This window comes from Epinephelus moara, chromosome 14 (assembly GCF_006386435.1).
Source record: "Epinephelus moara isolate mb chromosome 14, YSFRI_EMoa_1.0, whole genome shotgun sequence".
NCBI classification, from domain to species: Eukaryota; Metazoa; Chordata; class Actinopteri; order Perciformes; family Serranidae; genus Epinephelus; species Epinephelus moara.
Window position 1 is genome coordinate 25,300,040 of NC_065519.1, and position 20,181 is coordinate 25,320,220.

At 42.3% G+C, this 20,181-nt stretch overlaps 1 protein-coding gene across 5 annotated transcripts; it reads left to right on the forward strand.

Moving 5' to 3' along the window:
- The first annotated feature begins 3 nt into the window (after positions 1-3).
- On the forward strand, positions 4-18,354 carry LOC126400460 (glutamate-rich protein 1). Of its 5 annotated transcripts, XR_007570975.1 has the most exons (8): positions 4-336; positions 1,135-1,275; positions 1,444-1,584; positions 5,361-5,741; positions 7,266-7,460; positions 9,076-9,180; positions 14,264-14,335; positions 15,602-18,354. XR_007570975.1 is itself a non-coding variant. In XM_050061175.1 (6 exons), the coding sequence occupies exons 1-6, from the start codon at positions 318-320 to the stop codon at positions 9,174-9,176; spliced, it is 975 nt and encodes a 324-aa protein (XP_049917132.1). In that variant the 5' UTR covers positions 4-317; the 3' UTR covers positions 9,177-9,327. The 5 variants fall into 5 exon arrangements, 4 of the variants coding, with proteins under 4 accessions (XP_049917132.1, XP_049917131.1, XP_049917133.1 ...); XM_050061175.1 differs by lacking the exons at positions 14,264-14,335; positions 15,602-18,354 and having other exon boundaries at positions 5,364-5,741; positions 9,076-9,327; XM_050061174.1 differs by lacking the exons at positions 14,264-14,335; positions 15,602-18,354 and having other exon boundaries at positions 9,076-9,324.
- The last annotated feature ends 1,827 nt before the right edge of the window (positions 18,355-20,181 follow it).

Here is a 20,181-nt window from a genome sequence, read left to right on the forward strand (position 1 = left end):
TTGTGGGCTGGTACTTTGGAGGAAGCAGCGAGAGGAGCCCGAGCACTACTGTAGTTCGGCAAGCGAAGCGGACTTGCCTTTATTTTTTAAGTATAGTTAACTCTTACCAACTCTTTATCTATTCCAACACGGAGCGTTGCACACACAACTCAATTGTTTCACCGCCGTGGGATTTAACCGCTGTTATCAATCGAGCTAATTTCACAAGCTAGCAGGCTGGGTAGCTAACTCAGCTAGCATGCTAACATATTAGCTGTAGCCACACGTTACATTGAAATTTCCGTCCTCTTCGCTTCCACTCAGATATATATGGCAATATGGCACGTAGGGAAGAAGGTGAGTTTCCCAAGTGTCGTCGGCAACATTATTAATGTCATACAAAAACTCAAAACTGTTGCATGCTACCGGCTAGCTAATGTAACGTTAGCTAGCTAACGACCTAAGTCTCGCGGTAGGTGGGGGCTAATTAGGTTGTAAACAAATGCACGTGCTCCACTGTCAAGTTATAGCTACAGTCAGTTTTCGCTTTGCGTTACGGTACCGATGTCCAATACAAAGTTATATGTGTTAACAGCAGGTTACGCTTTGTTTGTATGATAGCCTTTCTTTTTCCCACTTAGATCCTGTTTAACTTAGTTTCCGGTTAAATTTTTAACTTTGTGGTTGTTTGGCGTGCTATTTTAACCAATTACCAATATAACGTTACTCAGCCAATATATGAGACAAGTAACTCCTTTTAACATTGGTGTCTTGCAGAAGTATATTATTATTATATTATGTTGTTATTGTTATTAGTAGAAGCAGTAGTAGAAGTAGTGGTCTGTGTAACAGTGGTGTTAATGCAAACGATGTGCACATGGCCCATAAAGCAGCACCAATATCAAGGTTGTCAGGCTATTTAATCCTCTGACTTCATATTTTGTTATATGTCAGGAATATATTTGATCACAAGTATGAAGCCTACTGTATATTTACCTTGGTATGCTTTGCTAAACTGTTAGATGATGGCATGAGGTTTACGATTACTTAGTTTATTTAATTGCTGTTCACACACAAAGATAAAGTCAGATATATGGCAATTACAGTGTGTCTTTTTTGTGTTTGTTTTTTTGTCCTTTTTCCTGTGTCATTTAGTTTTTCAATCAAAAGTACTTCAGAAGCTTTACCCTGCAGCTCCCAAACTGGAGAAGCAACCCAGCCCACCACGCATTGTAGATGCCCTATCCAAAAAAACCTATGTGAAAAGAAAGGCCTCTCAACAAGACACTGTCATTGGTAAGCTCACATTGAGTTTGCCAGTGATACTTGCTGCTTACAAAAGTACTAAGTACAATTTATTGAATGGTGATATTTTTTTAAAAATACACATCAGCATACTAACACACCATACACACAAAACTGGGGTTTATTACCTTCTTTAATTTGCCATATCTATCTCCGGAGATACAGGGACACAGAGTGCAGCCACTCCAGGCAGGCGGATGTACACAGTCCTACCTCCTCCCACAGACTACAAGACAGATTCAGAGAAATCTGTCACACTTCCCCAGTTCGAAAGCATAAATAGTGCGGAGGACCCAGCTGGTAAGACGACCATAATCTTACATTTATGGACTTGTGCTGTGCGCCATAAAGCTAGAGAGATTTACTGCATGGGGGTTCTCCACAATGACTCTCCCGTGTATTACAGTCACTCTTTTTGATTGTCTCTGACACTCAAATTAAGGGAAACAGACAGTGATAATCGATTGTGTTTTTGAACTGGGGAGAACTTGAATGCGGCGCAGATGGTGTTTGAGCCTGGGTGATTTTCACTTTGATCTGTCTATTGAATGTGTTGTTTGTCAGGATAAACTCGTACAGCTTATCAGCGCCGCAGTGAAAATGGATAATTTAAAGACTGTTTATTTAGATACTTTCACTGCACTTTGTCTTGTCATGAACCAGAGGAATGATCACAGTAATAAGAGCCATGGCTCATTACACGTGTATCTGTACTCATCATCTTCCTTAATGCAGACCTCCATTCACCTGACAGGCTTCTGCTTTACCTCAGTGAAATGAAAGAGATTTGTTGGCCGAGACAGTGCAGCGTCTAAAGGTGCCCACTAGAATAAATGATGAGGTGAAGTTTGATTAATTGCACTCGTCTGCCTAACAGCACCTTAATTGAACATGTTTTTGATGTAGTGGGCTGTGAGCCTCGATGGAAATTGCAATCTAAAGTCCTGTTTAAGGTCAGCGGGGGCTTCATTAAGATCATAAATCCATCAGTATAATAGTATAGAAATAGTTCAACAATAACAAGCTGATGTGATATAGTAATGATTAATGTATTCAGAGTGACTAAGACAACCCTTATGGTTGCCTTAAATTACCAGATCTGTCTCCACACTCCACACATTTGGTCTGAACGCATAGTCTGACTCAAAGACGGCTTAAGCAGTATCTATTTTTTCATACCTTCCTGACATTTTACCAGGGTGCACCGTATATGATGGTATTTGTGTTAATAAAAAAAAAAAAGTAAAAGCTGAGTCACTGGTGATGGCAGTCATTGTCTAGCAGCAATGCTGTGCTTCTAATATGCCGTTAGCCTATTTAGACTAGTCTTGTTGGACTGAACTATTGTGGCCCATAGAATAACGAACAGATCGGAAATAGACGCCCTTATTGCTGGAGGACTCGATGACACATGTTGCTGCGGTGGACACTGACATCAGTGGGCTGAACTGAGATGTTTTAAACAAAATTTTGTGGCTAATGTACTGCTTTTGTATTTGGAAAACGTAACCTCAAGATAAAGTTATACATGGCAATACTCCCAAACAGGAGCAGAGGATTTTTTGTACTAGTCCTATTATGTTATCCCCACCACCCACAGGCACCATCTTTCTCAGCTTTGCTGTCTGTTCCACCAGTACACACTGACCTCTGGTGGCGATTGCTGTGCACTACACCACCTCAATGCACCATCTCCATATCGGTTTAATAGAAAAATTATACTTTCAAGATCTCTCAACACCTCAGTATACCATAGCTTTGATACAGCCCAAGCCTAATAGGCAGAAATATATGGAAACATAAGTCATCTATAGTTAAGTGCTGTTGTAGGTTTCAGTCCATTCTGGTCAGTTTATTTTTTGGCTAATTTTGTGTAACTCTACCTGCTGTATGTTGCAGTGCAGAACACTTTTTCTTGAACTACCAAAGTGTGCACTAGCACATTTGTTTCTAAGTTATCTTTTCAAGACATGATAGTTACTCTCTATTTTTAGCGTTTTTCTCAATTCTTTTATTTCCACATCTGTGGCGATCACAAAAGTGCATTTAGACTTGAAGGAATTCTCTGTTCCTCTGTGCTTAGCAACACATTGATGTGAGATTCTTTTGCTCATTGTAAATCTACCACAAAAGGACAGAATTAATACAAATCAGCATAAATATTTCAGATTTGTACACGCTCTGGAAATGATGTGACTCAGTGCAGCAAATGGTACAGTTCTGCCCAGATGGCCTGTCAGTAAAGAAATGAGAGCAAGTTCAAGTTAATTTTCACCTTTTGTCCGGTACGTGACTTTTATTTGTTGTCACCATAATCCATGATAGACTTAATGGAGCAGTGGCTCTCTCTTGAATTGCTTTTCAGTATTGGTAGCTGTTGCACCGCCGCTGTCTCGGCTGCATTATGTTTTGGCTGTGAGCCAGTTCGCTGCTCACTAGTGTAAACGGGTCGCTTAAAATTCGATGGGAGCTTGTTTCTTTGACCTCTCAATGCCTCTTGGGTTGTTAAGCAGAGGGGAGGTGTGGTGAGGTGAGGAGGAAGCTGCTCAGCCAGCCAGAGCGCCATTACTGTATGGGCTAACCATAAAGCTTTAGTCATTAAATTTAAGGTTTCGGTAATAAAATATAATGGAAGAGAGATTTAGCACAGGTAACATTTTTCCCTAAAAACAAACTGGAAAACAAGAGCAAGAGAAATGAAAGTGCAAGGTTAAAACAGAACTGCAGGAGCTCTAATGATGATTTCCATAAGGTAGGAGGAATGTAGTACTTCTGTGTTTGTGTGTGTGTGCACGATGAAAGCTAATGCATAACCTGAGTGTGTGCCCTGTTTTTTATTTCAATTTTCATCAGAGTGCTGCATTCAAAATGAGGGAAATTGTTACAAGCAGCATGGGAGATGCATATTTCATTGTACACAATCATCACAGAGAAAATAAAAAAGACTAAATAGATGATTTTATCTACAAGTTTGTCAAGAGACAACTTGACATGCAGCACACTGATTCTGATTTTATTAAATCCTTTGGTCTCAATTTTATTTTATATAAGGCCAAGATTCAACAGGTTTTCTTTTCAATCAGTAACTACACCAGCTGATTGTGCTGATTAGAATGTAATCAGCTAAAAAGACGGAGTATCTAATAAGTGGAATCAGATGGTGCAGTGATTAGCTGGGGGGAAACCTGCAACCTCTCACCTCTCACTGACACATTATTGGACATTACAAGTAGAAACCCACCCAAATCTGAGGACCAAGCTCCAAAATGTCACACAAAATATGAAGTCAAGAATCAGACATTTGCAGTTATGATTTAGGCCAGTGGTTCCCAACTAGTGGGTCGCAGGTCCATTCTGATTGGACCGTAAGTGACTCGCAAACGTGTCAAATTCATACAAAAAAAATATTTTACTTCTAAGTACAGTGAATTTCCAGTAAATGCCGCTGGCCATAAAATACGCCCCTGTTATTTTCAATGTACAACCCCACAGCAGAGGTGGCTGGTCAAACTGTTGTTCCGTTTCCAGCTTCACCGCTCCCTGAATTAAATGCATTTCTCCCCCACTTGCTCTCTGCTTGCACATACCAGCTCCCGTAGTAGCTCTTTTTTTCTGCTCCTGTGACAGCTCCACTCCTCTCCTTACTATTGACGCAAAGAGAACTCAGTTGCTGTGTCTCATGTGTGACAAAGAATGGATGAGGAGAGACTTGTTGCTAAAGTCGAGAAATATCCCAAGCTAAATGACCCTCAGTCCCGTCATTATGAAGACAATGGCCAGAAAGATATTGCCTGGTGAGTCATTGCTCTGGAGATTGTCTCTTCAGGAGCCACACTGCGGTGGTGCTGGTGTGTTTTCAGCTCTATGGGCGGCTACTTGAAAGAGACACCAAACTAGCTGGACGACATGGCCAAACCCAAATATGACGCCAAATGTATTGAACTGTGTTGGCATTGAACTAATGACTAAGGAGAAATCTGGACTGGAACCACTGATTTCAGCTGCTTTTGCTCAAGAGTAGTGGTGTATGTGGAAACTTACAGTGTTTTGAAACTTATCAATCTTGTTGTCCACAGAAGAGGTCGTCCATGATAGCGACAAAGACCAAGATAAAGAGGAAGAAGAGCAGAAAAGAAAAAGGAGGCGAAGGAAAAGGAAAACAGCCCTCCATCAAGACTCTGAGAAAGATGGAGCAGCTCCACTGAGTGAGTCCAGCACAGGTCACACACCTGTAGATGAGGGAGGTGAGCGCGTTAGCAGGAACAAGAAGAGGAAGCTGAAAAAGAAGCGGCACAAAGAAAAGCTGCTCTCCATGGGTCTGATGCCTCGGGCCACTGCCCTGGAGTTCACGTACCGAAAAGATGGGGAAGAAGAGGAGGAGGAGGAGGAGGAGGAGGGGAGAGCTGTGGATGTGTCAGACTTCCTCAGGACAACACTGGAAATCTATTTGTCAGATTGTAAGTATTGATCAGAGCAGTGCTTGTCTTATTGGATCAGCCAGTTTTGTACATTCTCTTGCTGAATCTTGTTAGCACTGCCACAGCTTGTGCTCATTTATTTGATGTTAATATTTGGTGAAATGAACACCCTGCCAATGAGTTTGATTTTTGATTCATTTTGGGTGCTATGATGCACAAAGCCGGTGGCTGTGATGTAGTTTACAAACACATAATTAAATTCTGCCAAACGCTGAAAACATGTTAATGAAAACTGTTGAACAGAATCCATTGCACTCCTGCCACAGCACATCTGTGCTTTTTTGAGACGTGATGTGACAGTGCCAGCATGAACTGAACAGAAAAATAGTGAAAAACATAGCATCAGTAATTGGATGAAAGTGTAATAGCTAAAATTGCGGTGCCATTAGAATGAACTACATGGAGAAAGTTAAGTGTTTGGGCATTTTTTAGTTGCCAGGCAAATCTATATCTGGGTGCTGACTAGTAATCATTGTCAACATCTTTGAGAATGTAACATTTATTTTAAAGGAAACCAAGCCAAGATAGCCCACGAATCCAAATCCTGCTGAAGATTAGGCCGTTAAAGCTCTTCGGTCGTTGATACCTGGTAGAGCACCCTTGTTAAAGAGAATAACTAATAATAAAGGGTGAGACTGCAAAGATATGAGATTCACCCAGTCTGACTTTGTGAATAAAAACATTTACCGGTGATATTTTCTCTACTGGGATGACACATAGTCTAGACAGTCACATATGGTGCATAGTTATACAAGTAAAGCTATAAAATGATGTGTTAAATAACTGTTATATTTATAAAGTTACATTTCTTACCCTACGCAGCCGAGAGTGTCACAGTGTTTAATTCTCCCGTCTCCCACGAAGATCAAGAGGGAGAAACAGACATCTGTGTATTTGTTTTATATTAATCAGAGCCATTATTTATTGGATGATGCATATATTCTGACATCATCACGCCGGGATACAGTGTTCATGAATGGACATAGTGCCTTGAATTCCTCTCGTCTCCCACGTGGTGATCGGAGGGACGAATAGACATCAGTATCTTGGGAATTTTGTGTATGCATGCCACAACAGGGGTTAGATATGTTAACCAAAGCTGCCATACTGGCTGATGTGTGCTATTCGTCATTACGCTGCACATGGCGTTCAGAAATGGATACAGAGGTGGGCAGATTGCTGTCACTCAAGAGAACAGGATAACGGACAGCATCGAGATACTCTCTTATAAACTGTTTGGTCTGCACATATTCAGGTAGGCACGTCGTGATTGGCTGGCAACATTTATGCAAATTTCAGTGATGGAATGCATGCTCATGATCGGAGGAGAGTATTACCCATTGAGTCCAGTAGAGAGCTTTGCCCGTGCTAGTAGAACTAGGGTTACAATATCGTAACTGCCACGTCGTCAACTCCAGTTGGAGTACACTTCTTAAATATTAGATAATATATGAAATGCGGTTGAAGTAACAGACCACCTCTCACTGTTATATGCTCCTCCAGCCTCCATGCGTGGAGACAAGCTTCCTCTCCTGTCTGGGACAGTGAATGACCTTCTGAGCAGCATATCCAGCGGATCCAAGCACACCTCTGTCCTGAAGCAGCTCCACAGTCTCAAGGCCCTTGTTCAACAGCAAGAGGCAAACAAGCTGGAAATGGCACTGGAGGAGTTCTCCAACACGTCTCCCATGTCTGCAGGTCAGTGATGCGTCGATCAGTGAAAACTGAGTGAGGGTTTAGTCCTGGAAAGTTGTGAAAGGTTGAATCAGATCATAAATTATGGGATCTTTGCTTGTACATTATGCTGCTCCTTGTAACATGCATTCATGCCCAGCCCTGTCCAAACTGGCCTCATCTTGCTGGGATCTGCCCCAGGCACTTCTCTGACCTGTCCCAGCAGGTTAATACATGCCTCTGTCTGTCCGTGCTTGCCTTCTATTCTACGTGCCCTTACTTTGATGTTCTTTGTTTGCCTGAGAATACCTGTCCTTACTTGCCTTCAGCAGCCTTTACCTGCACGTACCTGTCCTCAGTTTGCAATAGTAGAGCTGGTCTTGTCCATGTTATACCTTACACTCAGGTGACTTCAGCTCTGAGTTAACCAACATGTTTCAACTTGTTCATCTCCCCTTTACTCTGTCAACAGCCAAAACAACTCATAAGCCCCTTGACACGTTTTCACCTGTGCATGTGTGTTTGTGTGTTTGCATGGTTGGCTAGCTGGCTGCATAATAGGATCAGCGGGGACTTTGCCGCTGTCACGCGCACAAGTGTATATCTGTGAGAGGGAGAGGTAGAGCAAGATAGACCAGCCGGGAGATTCAGGCCACCGCCGTATCGTTGGCCACAAAGTGCTGCTTGCCTCTGCCTGTCCCTGTCGCCAGGACAACACTGTGTGAAATCCAGTTTGCTATCTCGCGAGCAGAGCACACAGCACAGTACAAGCCCGCCTTAGTTGTGCCTATCCTCTCATGCACCTGCTCCACAGCTGCCTGAAAGCTTTTCTTCTAACCCCCCCCCACCCCACCCGCCTCATATTGTATGAGTCATGCTTCAATTCACTGTTTTTTAAATGCAGCTTCTCCAGCAGATTGTATCAGAGCAGAGCTCCTTGTGAATGGATTTCTCTTCACTTAGCTCACCTTTGCTATGTTAGCAATTTACGCACTGGCATTCTTGCTGTATTTGGCTTCATGTTTATGAGCTGCTGCAGTGTGACAGCTTTGAATGATTCGATGTTTCTGATTAATATCCACCTCGTTGAAGCGGCATTCAGTATTTTTAACGTAACCTGCATCCACTGCCACATCCAGCTCCATGCCAGGAGCTAATCTATGCGGTTGCGGAGAGGTGTGCCTTTAAAAGTTCTTCAAGTGAGTTCACTAAAGCTCTCCTCGCTCTATCTACCCTTGCAGTGGCAATCAGCTGACTGCAGGAGCAGGTCTGAAGCAGATTTCCTTTGAGCATATTTTACCGCATCCTTGAGTTGCTCTCATGAATGACATTGGCTTGACTGCTCCCCTTTATTCTGTCCTTTTTTTAGCTCTGCATAGATTCACTAAATTTAACTTTTCAAGAACATTTGGAAAAAAAAAAAAAAAGATCCTGTCTTGGGTGGGAGGCAGACGTGTTAGGTTGAATGTCTACATGTAGAGAGGTAGGGAGTACATTTGAACACCCGCTGGGGATTTTGATTTATTATTCTGGAAATACAACAGTAACTAAGTCTCTTTGGTAAAAGCACTGACTGTTCCTCTGGTATTGTCTTGTCAGCTGTAACTGAAATGTTGCTCTCTGTCTTTTTGTGTTTTAGAGGAAACCACTGCAGTCATTGCACTCTTCCAATACTGGATCACAGACATTTTTCCCATGCAAGGAGACAAGAAGACAGGGTTTTCTACGACACACCCATGAGACAGTGAGTCACAGTGAAACACAGACTCTACTGAAGGATTATTTCTACTGTGCTCCTGTTAAATTTTGTTTTTTAAAATGTTGGACTTTACAAGCTGCTGCATAAAATATTTTTTATTAAAAATGTTTCCATTTGATCTTTGTCTAATCCATTTTCATGCATTATATATATCTTCCAAAACACAGCCAGTTAATCCTGAGCTGGGAAAATCCGTCTGCCCACCATGAGTAAGCTTGAAGTTGTCATTATCGACCAAGCTGTTACTTACCTCCCTGTTTGTTAAAGTTGTTTTTTCTGAAGTGTAAATGAATCAAACATCTAATTGGCATTAACATAATTTGTCCTCCTCACCTAACCTTCTAAATGCCAGAGTAGCAAATGTCAGCTCTGCCCAGAGCTCCAGTATTTTTTGCAGATGTTATGACATTTAAACTCGGCCAGTTAACCTGATAGCTCCTCAGTTATCTACAGTACACTCCCCACAAATCAATGTCCGACCAAGTTGCTATTCTTCATGGCTTTTCAAACTTGCTCTTCCACCTAAGTGCTCTAGATTAATTAATTGTCCTCAGGGAGGCAATTCTGATGGTACTTAGTGATCATTGGTACAATTACTTGATTCCCACACCCACTTGTTGCCCTTATCTAACAGCACGCTCAATATGGCAGCACAGTTTGTTGTTGATGGACCTTTGGAACCAGTACCACCCAGGGAGTCTGTAGCTTAACCTTCCGTATCACCATACCTGTCTAGAGCTCAGATAATCTATTCTAATACATGTGCCCATGATTCACTGCCAGGGGATGAGTTCAGGAAAAGGGCAGAGAATTATCTCAGCTGGACAGCGCCGTTGTGACCTGAGTGAGAGTTGTCTGCCACGTACCAGCTCTAGAGGAAACCGTTGTCTTACCAGAAATGGGACGCACCAGTAGACACCGCGATGTAACACTGTAACACACATCTCTGAGTGTGTATGTTGCATTATAGTGGGGAACAATTAGCATGAGGGCCGCCACATTAGCCAGAGGAGATAAGGGCAAAGAGCACATTGCTTGACACGCTTATATAACATATATAAAGGTGATCATGAGTGGTTTCAATGCACTTTTTTAGCCTTGCAAGCCGACTGGCACTGAGGATGGCAATGACAGCCTGTCTGTTCAATTCACCACTTTGGGCCTGACTGAAAATCTCAACAATTGTTCGGTGGATTGCCTTGAAATTTGATATCCACGGTGCACAGAGCATGAATTCTAATGTCTTTGGTGACCCCCTGACATTTATACACGCATATCCAGTAAAATATCTCAGCTTCTACCAAATAGATTGGCACAGAATTCAGTACAGACAGTCGTGTGCCGTAGGATGGATAAAAATTCACCAGGATGGACGAATTTAGGTGTTTGATGCCCCGCAACTCCTATTTAATATGTGCTCCCCCAATGTTGAAACAAAACCTACACCCCTGTAACAAGGTATCAAAATCTGACAGTGTGACAATGTGAAGGTTTGCTTGGAGCTGAGGAACCTGCAGAGAATTATAACCTGAATATGCAGTTCTACTGAGCTTTATCTTGCTGTATAGTGAGCTTCAGCTCCTTGTGTAGCTGTCTGGCCTGCAACCTGATTTTCTCTGACTACTGACAACTCCATAGTTCCTCCTTCCCCTTAGATTGAGACTGTGTGTGTGTCACCCTCTTCAGTACATCATCTTTTCAAGGACACATCAACGGTGTTACTCTTCTGTGTGCTTTCATCTGTGCAATTTTAATTGTCTTCACCTGTCACTGACACAGCACAGCACTGACATTCTCTTTCACATATTGATTACGTCCTGTATTGACTGTTGCAGCTCCGTCCTTTTTGGTCTTCCTCTCAAGTGTTTTCATGAACAGAACCAGAACTTTTTCTATAGATCCTATCACTCCTGATCCTCAGCAACTTCACTGGCTCCCTATTAAATATCCTATCGATTTCAAGATTCTGCTTTTTACCTCTAAGGCACTTCATAACCTATAGTCCCTTTATATCTTTCTGAACTACTGCATATCTTCACACCCTCCCATACTCTCAGAATCTCCTCTGCCATCCAACTCACTTCTCCATCAACCCACTTCACTACCATGGGGTCTGCAGCCTTCAGCTATTCTGCCCCCACCTTTGGAATGGTCTCGTGCAAGACCGATGCATCCCGTCTGATTATTCTTTCTCTCTTGCTCTCTTGGGTAATTAGAAAATGTTTGCATGCTTACACAGCAAACCCAGATGGTGAACATGGTAAAAATTATACCTGCAAAACATCCGCATGTTAGCCTTGTTATTGTGAGCATACATATAAGCTGTTATTAATATTTAATTTTATCTTGCCTGCTTCATATTCCTTATAGCATTGAAGTCATTAGTGGTTTTTGTTTTTCTCCTATAGTACTTTGAATGCTAAATGGTTTCTTTCTGTGCATAAAACCCAGTGGGCATCGCAAGTTTCAGTAGCATCATGACTTTGCAGCATTAATGCCAGAGTTTGAGAGTATTCATGGATGCATGAGCTTGGAGGCAGAATTCGGTCCTATTACCAGAGATGAGAAGAAGGTCATTGTTGGCCGCTCTCACTGGAGAGAACTCCTCTCGTCCAGCGAGAGAGACGTTATCAGCACAGCTACCTCATTATAAGACCTCGCTCTGAGCCGGGGACCCCTAGGCCAGGAAGGATATTAAAGCTTAAAGAAATTTGCTGACATGGTGGGAGAAGTCATTCTCAACATCAACAGAAAAACATCCAAATCAACCCACTTGGCAGATTCAAATGGGTTCTAGTGGCACTGACTTCAGATGACTTAGGCCTTCTGTATGAAGCTATTAAAGGAACTGCTGAAGTCGGAAATCAGTTACACTTGATGCTAATGTACTGTACCTGAATTAGTGAACACTTCATTCATCATTTTTCACTTTGTTTGGATGTCAGACTGCCTTCAGACAGGCAGAAAGATGGATACATGCATTAAAATCCTGAAAGTGCTCTCAACAGAATCCGAAACATTGACAATGGCAGCTCACTGTTATCTGCAGCCGACGTGTGTACATTAAAGCTGTAGTTGGTAACTATAGTTGGAAATTAAGTCTTAGTCATATTTGCTGAAACTGTCACTCTACACAGTATTACATGAGATGGATAATCTGTGAATAAAATGTTCCTCTGCCTCCTCTTAGTGTGGGTTCCAATACCCATACTACCATACTATATAGTATGCCAGAAAAAGTGGTCCCAATACATAGTATGTCAAATGCAGTACGCCAGAAATACCAGGATGTTCTACTACATCCAGTTGGATTTTGCAGTATGCAAGCAAGCATGCATGTCTGGCTATTCTGACCCACAATCCTCTGCGCAGCGGAAGATCCGTTACATTGTCTGAGCTGCCAATAGATGACAGCTTGACAGCTCTTTGACAGCTGATTGACAGTTCTCAGAAGCTGTAATGACAGGTGACAGCGCACTTAAGTAACTGATGGCCAGTCAGATAGTGATAATAGGAATATTAATTATTTAAATGAACAAAATAATCATAAAGATTACCAACAACAAAAGGACTTAACTATGAAAATAACAATGACAGAGAAATGCATATGTTAGTCACAATATGTTGGAATATACAATGTATGAAACGGCATACATCACAAAGTAACAACTGCAGAGCTCTTGGGATTGACCTCTGTCTCCAGGGTGCTGGGTGAATGGTGTTTTATTTTATCTACAAGGTAATGGATGTATTAAAAAGAGGCTCAAAGTTCGGGATGTAATGGTATGAGAAAGTAACATGTCCTGATTGTGTGCATACTGCATACAAAAGTACTTTTTAAAGGCAGCTGCCGTACCTACTAAAAGTAAAAAGAAAAGGTTTGCGATTCGGGATGCACCCTTAGTGTTTCTAATGGCATTACCGCACATGAAGGAAAACATCCAATCAGAGCAGAGGAGTCTCTAACACAGCTAACAGTCATGTCAGTCATTGCACACATACTGCAGTCTAACTGTCAAACTAGGCAGCGCTGATAAAATATGAATCAATTCTGTTACTGCATTGCCTATTTCTCACCTCCAGAAACATATTTAGTGTACTGTTTAGCTGTAAAATGAGAATGTTTGTGATCAGGACACCATGTTGAAAACAGTTCGGCTGGAACAGGGCACCACCCACCAGCTAGAGCAAACTTTCTCATTGTACAGCTAAACAGTACACTAAAATATAAACCTGAAAACATCTGAGAGTGGAGATATGCAGCGCAGTAACAGAATTGATTCATATTTGATCAGCGCTGCCTAGTTTGACAGTTTGACCACACATGAGCAGTGATTGACAGGATTGACAGCTGTGTTAGAGACTCCTCGCCTCTGATTGGCTGTTTTCCAACAGCTGCGGTAGATTCAATAGACTGTTTGTCTCATATGATACAGTGTGTGTGGATGTAGTGACAGTTCAGCAAATATGATAGAGTTATTTTCATAAAAGTTACCACCTAGCTGTAACACCTCCCTGATTCTCCACACACATTCAAATATACATTCTTGAATATACTCTATTGTGATTGAGTGTTACGGCTAAAATTACATTATATATATCACAATGTGGCAAATTTCTGCAAGATGACAGAAAATGTGATGACCCTTTTTTGTTATTAAAAGTTACCAATTTCCTCAACAGAATTTTGTAAAACAACAGCATGTACAATTCCAATATGATTCCACTAAAAGTACATCTTATTTGATATTTGAGTATCAGCCAGATCAAGCCCTATTCAACCTTCATCCTGTTAAGACCTACTTCTTTGTCTGTGTATGCCAGCTCTTGTAATCCCCTTAGACACACCACCTGCAGACTGCCTGTTATGTAAAGCCAAGAAGGAGATGTTATAAGGGCTGAGCAGGCTGTCCTGCATCAGACAGCTGAGCACAGGTTGAAGTGTCCAAGCATACACCCAGACAGACCCGCTGTCAGTGGGCTTCCCGTCCTGGGAGTCCAGGCAGAGGAGCTTGAGAAAGAGAAAGCCAAGTGTCATCTGCCCTTTAACTCTTTCCTTGTTTAACAGAAAGACCATCGCAGCACCAAAATGTTTTTCAGAGTCCCAAGACTGACTCCGGGCTACATCAGACTGCTGCAGGTGAGTGTGAGCAGTGTGGCAGCTGGGTTTTAAAGATGGTTTTGGATCTTTCAGTGCTACTATGTTATAACGGTGAACACAATTTAGAGTCCTGTAGATACTGTAACCACCAAGAGAACATTTTGATGTGCTGGGATTTTTCCTCTTCGATGCATAGTGACACTAAAGCTGTATTCACTAGCAGGAGGCAGGGGCATAAAGTGCTGAGTCACTGGAAGTTGCTTGCCAATGATCTAAGAAGCAGAAGTGGATTGCACTTTATTGCAGTTTTCTGCATCAAGCCGCTTGTTTTGATTTAAGGCCTTTAAAACAAAAAGGCAGAAAGCCCTTTCAATGTCTTGGATTTGAAGTCTAGATTACACGGTGCTTGGCACACTCCGTCTCTACTGCTTCTTAAGGAGCAGAAGGAAGTGGCAGATGAAATAACGTTGACGGTTCTGAGAGCAGCCGTTGATGTAATGAAGTGTTTGCAAGGTGCTGGTTTTATGGCTACGCGCAGAAGTTTATAGACAGAGACGGTGCATACAGCGAGTTGGTTTCACTGCCATTATGCAGCCATTTATTCAGTGGTGTGTCTCGACAGATTGTTGTGACATGATGATGAAATACATTACTATTATATTATATACACACCATTCACAAATATGAGTTGGTTCCAGGCTTCTCTTCCAGTATGCCTTTTGTTTTAACTCACCAAACACAATCACCTTTTTGATAGTGTTCATCACAAACAATGGAGAAATCCAAGCCTGTGACAGTCCATTGCATTGTAAATGGAAATGGGAAGCGGGTGAGTGAGCTACAGGAATGGCTTCTTAACTGTCTGTGACACAGCTCCATTTGAAACCATGAGGTTTCTATTATTTGCTCCTCTATGCTCTTTATAATTGTCAAGGGGCCCACTGAGGAAATTGCCCATGTCACAAAATAGACGAGGCTTTTGTTTGTCAAAAGAGACAGACCGCGATTTGGTAAATTAGAGAAGATGAGTTTTTAATCTCTGGGGGATTGGTGGGAGGGCTAGATGAGGTGAGCATATTGTAGCTCAGTCATTTGATGCAGACAAATGTTTGGGAAAAAGGGGCTGCAGGGCATGTTGTCCTCCTCCCGAGCTGTATAGGCCTGAAATTGATCTGCATCCATGCATATACTTTGGACATTAAGAAATTATAACTCTTTGTTTGCGAGGAAGTTGTGTTATTTCTGGACTGCTTTGATCGTGTCTTTCATACCCACATAATACTCTGATTACTTTTCCCCTTTCAGACCCAGGCCTACCATAATGTGTCTGTGACGGCTCCAGTGGAGAGGAGCATGCCAGGCATGGCTATGCTCCTGGGAGCCGTGGGGATCGGGATGTGTGGTTACAGCTCCCGGCAGTTGGCCCTCTACCACCGGCCCTCCACCCGTGTCCTGCAGTGGGTTGGCACGCACACTGATGCCAGCATGGTGGGCTCAGCAGCCCATAGGACCCCCTTCCTGGATGTTCATCGCCGGGCTGGTGCCTGCCAGGAGATCCCACCTCCCTCCTTTGTAGGCCAGAAAGTTGCCATGAAGTAATAACCTGTAATGCTAGGGTGGATGTAGATCGGCCAACATGATAGGTTGAGCTCCAGATAACTCCACTTATGCATGATTAAGATTGTAGCTATGCTGGCCCCGAGTGCGGCCCATGTGCTCTCTGAAGATGTGCAAGTGTGGATATTTGACTGACCTCAACCTTTATGTTTGCAGGAAATTGGATGTCTTGTAGTAAAAATGGATTCTGTAACTAGTGCAACACATATAAAGAGTTTAACAGCTACTGGATTGTGTGAATTAGTCACTGATACTAGAGACGTTATTGCACTGAGAGGGCACGAAGCAATATGAATGATTGAATGAGCACGTAATGAGGCTGGAACTTCCCAAATACTGTTGCTGAATGTAGCTTAAAGGAGCTAACATGTTTAATTTGGAGACATTGTGTGTCTTTTTGAGGCCTGGTGTAAAAAGGGACTGACGCTTGGCAGTGCCCCTCTGCACACAGATGGTTGGCAACTCTCTCTCCGTGCCCCCAGCCCCCCTCCCCTTCCCTCCCCAGGCAGACAGCCACGTGTAAGTGCTTGAGCACCCCATCCCTGCCCATGACTTCAATTGATTTCCTCTGAGGAGGAGCAGGTGCCATCCATCAACAAGCCTTGGCGTTTGCTGGCGCGCTCTGGCGCCGGCTGTCAATCAAGAGATGGTGGAGGAAGACACAGGTTGGCTTTGTGGCGGAATCAGTGACTGGTGCCTCCTGTGTTCGGGAAAGTTAAATTCTCCAAGGGTTTGGTTGGGGTGGGTAGAGAATAGCAAAGTGGCAGGGTATTTTTGTAGATCGACTACACTTCTTTTAATAGCAGAAAGTTCCGTGCACTTGATATCAAAGCCTGAGTCATGCGAACAAGGCTTGCACAAATACACCTTGCCTGATCATGAGACCTAATTTACCTGGCTGAGACTCAGCGGGTGGCAGGCGGGCAAGGTAGCATAGTGATTCCTCCTGGATAAGTCTGTGTCCTCTGCAGGGATTAACCCAGGTGGAAAATCATTCCTGGCACACTTACTCCTTTCCCTAATCTGGTATTAGAGACAGGGACCTGTGAGAAGCAGGCGAGCCGTGTGCATCCCAACTTTTCACCATTCCCCCTGCAGTGTCCACCGTTCGTCCAACAGCCATGGATTCACACATTATGGCGTTGCCTTTTGTGTTTATCAAAAATGTAGCAGTGAAAAAGGACTTGAGATTTGGCGAGACACTGAGTGTGGTTGAGAGTGCGTGCTGTGCCTTATGGATAGCACAGGGTCGCCCAATGAATATTTGAGTTCTGTGTTTTACATATTATGGTGTCACGGTACCAAGCCATAAAAGAGAGAGTTTTATTCCTCCACCAGCAGTCAGACAGGAGGAGGAGGAGGCGGAGGAGGAGGAGGAGGAAGTAGTATTCTGGAAAGTTGTGAAAAAAGGACGATGGTGAGAAGGTGGAGTGTCTCTTCACTTAGAGGTCAGCCAGACCTTGTAATCCACTTTTTCATAGTTTAAGAGCTGTCCTTGTCCATCTGCCAAATTGGACCAGCGGCTAGTTGTGGCAGGTTGGGAGTTTATAGAGCCCCGATAGTGGCTCTCCAGAACGCTAGCGCAGTAGGTCACCAACAAAATGGCTGTAATCCACTCAGCAGAGAGAGCTAATGGCTCCAACTGGCATCAGACAGTTAGTTAACAAACAATCGGTCGCCTTGCTCTGGACAGAGAGTGACACCATTAAACAATTTCATAATGGGGTTGTGATGGCAACAGGATGCTCTGCGTCACTATATACGCCGGTACGGTAAATTGGGGTTTTTAAATCAGATACATTCAATAATGATATGCTCTTCACCTTTTCTAAAATCCAAGCTGGCGTGAACTGCATTTATAGTCTTACTCTTCAGGCATTGCACTTTCATGGGTGTAAAATCAATGTGGGTGGGGGCTGGAGGTTGTGTAATGCACCTGGCTGGGTTTGATGGATTCTCTCTATATACTGCAGTGGTGCACAGTGAGCACAGAGCACTGTGGAAACCAATTGATCTCAATCAGAGAGTGAGGGAGAGCTTGTCTCCTAGCTGCAGCAAACTTCCTGTTTCCCTCAGCGTTGTACAGTTTATGAGGGAGAACTGCCAAGACAGCGTGCTGACAAAAGGAATATCTGAAACATGTTTGCTGTTGGAAGAAAATACAGGGGATGTTTGAAAGCACAGTATTCATCTGTTAGCTCGTTGCGTGGGTGTCACACGTCAGTGCTCATTCATTTCAATCTGTAAAGGTCTACAAATTCGACTTCAGCTGTGCTTGTTAAAGAAGAGATTTGTTCTGTTAGCGGTATAATTAATATTTAACCAAAAGTTGTTAGAGGAGATTTATGAAATAAAAGCATTTGGCAAACATGCTGCTCTGCTGTTGCACTCAGTCACACCTGTGGGATGGATTGTATTTGTACAGTGTTGTGCTTTTTGTACCAAGAAATAAATGTGTTTTTAGTCAAAGTGCACCTCATGCTGTTTTGCTGTAATTAGGCTTAAAGAGATCAGACACTGATTTAGCAACTTTGTAACATCTGAATCATTCAGTCCTGTAGATTTTAGAATAGCCAAACATCCAACAGGTTTCACATGATGGTTCGTCTTTGTTATTGGGGTAAAGCGTTTCTCCATTTTACTTTCACACAAAACAATCACATTACTAATGCCCGAATCTGAAGCTACAGTACATTATCTAAAGCTTTGGCATTACTGATATGGAAGACATGGTGAAGTTGGGAAGGGTTGGACATATTGACATCCACATTCACATTATTACCTAAAGCCAGTGTTTAACCACAGAGCAGTTGCTGATACTGACATTGATGCTTCAGACTTCATATTGTAGATGATGAATAGTTGTTTATTTATCTATTTTATGAGTCAAACATGAAAATTGCTTCAACCAGAATTCATAATGTCATATGGAGTCATGATTACAGGCTACACCTTAGTAAGTAGTAAATAGCCCACTTACAGACTGTACAAAATAAGCAAGACATTACATTTTGGATTGCAAGAAAATTGTCCATTTAAACACAGACCATTACAGGAGTTTGAGCATGCTAAACACCAGTGTAGGTATGAAACAAAGTCAGTCAGAATCCATAGATTCATGGTTCTTTGGTTCTACATCCTTAAATGTGTGTAGCCAAGATGCAGATGACATGCAATACTCAGAATCTATTAAAATGGGTGTAAAACATTTCAAGGAAATTGGAAAAAGACAGTTTGATGAATGTACTTCTTGGGCAATAAGTAATACCTAATTCAATCTGCAGGTCACAGCTTTCACCTAAATTTTTAATGTAGCAGAGGCACAGCAGGCCAGGTTCACTATGGAAATAACTTTTCTTAACTCTGACTGTTTTTGTCCTGCTGTGCTTGTGTTACATGCTGTTTATAGTCTTTTGTTTTACTTTCTTTCTTTTCTTTTGTCAATAATAAAACAAGTGTGTCATGTGTATGGTGTGTATGGCCAAATGAAATCAAATCAAATAATTCCATTAATGCAAGAGTGATCAAATTAGTTCAATATATGAGCATAAATGCATCGCCTTTCTTCCCCTCACTTCTTTTTACAAACAACATTGAACAGCTCAGCACAACACTGGTCTGCTAATCCATCAAGAGTAGAAATGACAAAAGATTTAAATATGAATTCAAAACAACAGTACATTCCATAGGTGCAGTATCTGTAAGTGCAAGAGTTGAAGCCACAGTACAGTTTGAGAAATGAAGGTATGGAGTCTGTATTTTCATGAATCGAGTGAAGCAAACAGGTCAGGTATTTGTGACACTCCATGATTATCTTGTGCCAGTTTGCCTTAGAATTTGGTTTGTCACTTAGCCATGATAAAAGGATATTCTTCCTCGCAGCGCATCAACAATAGCATCTTTACACAGGTGACCCAGGAAAAAAGAGACAGGATTCATACACAAAGCAACACCAAGAATTTTTCCCATATCCTGTAGAATGTAAATGATTTTTATCATAAGAAAGTACAGCTATACATTGTACTGTACGGGTGTGCAACAGATGAAATCCATACTGTCTACGTACATTACACGTCAGACTTCATGTGGGCTATCTGACAAATCTAATGCAATAAAGACATGTTAGTTAGATTAGCCTGTGAGCTATGGCAACACTGCTTGACCAAACCAAACTGCACTGAACAAAGAATTGAACCAATACTAGACCCAGTAATAATAATAACTGCAATGTATTAAGTGTGTTTATGACTGTGGTTATACCCTCACCG

Excerpts from the sequence above, each read along its gene's own strand:
- LOC126400460 (XM_050061174.1), top strand. Across the intron at positions 1,585-5,360 it reads TAGTGCGGAGGACCCAGCTG|AAGAGGTCGTCCATGATAGC; the intron begins GTAAGACGACCA and ends TGTTGTCCACAG. Across the intron at positions 7,461-9,075 it reads CACGTCTCCCATGTCTGCAG|AGGAAACCACTGCAGTCATT; the intron begins GTCAGTGATGCG and ends TTTGTGTTTTAG.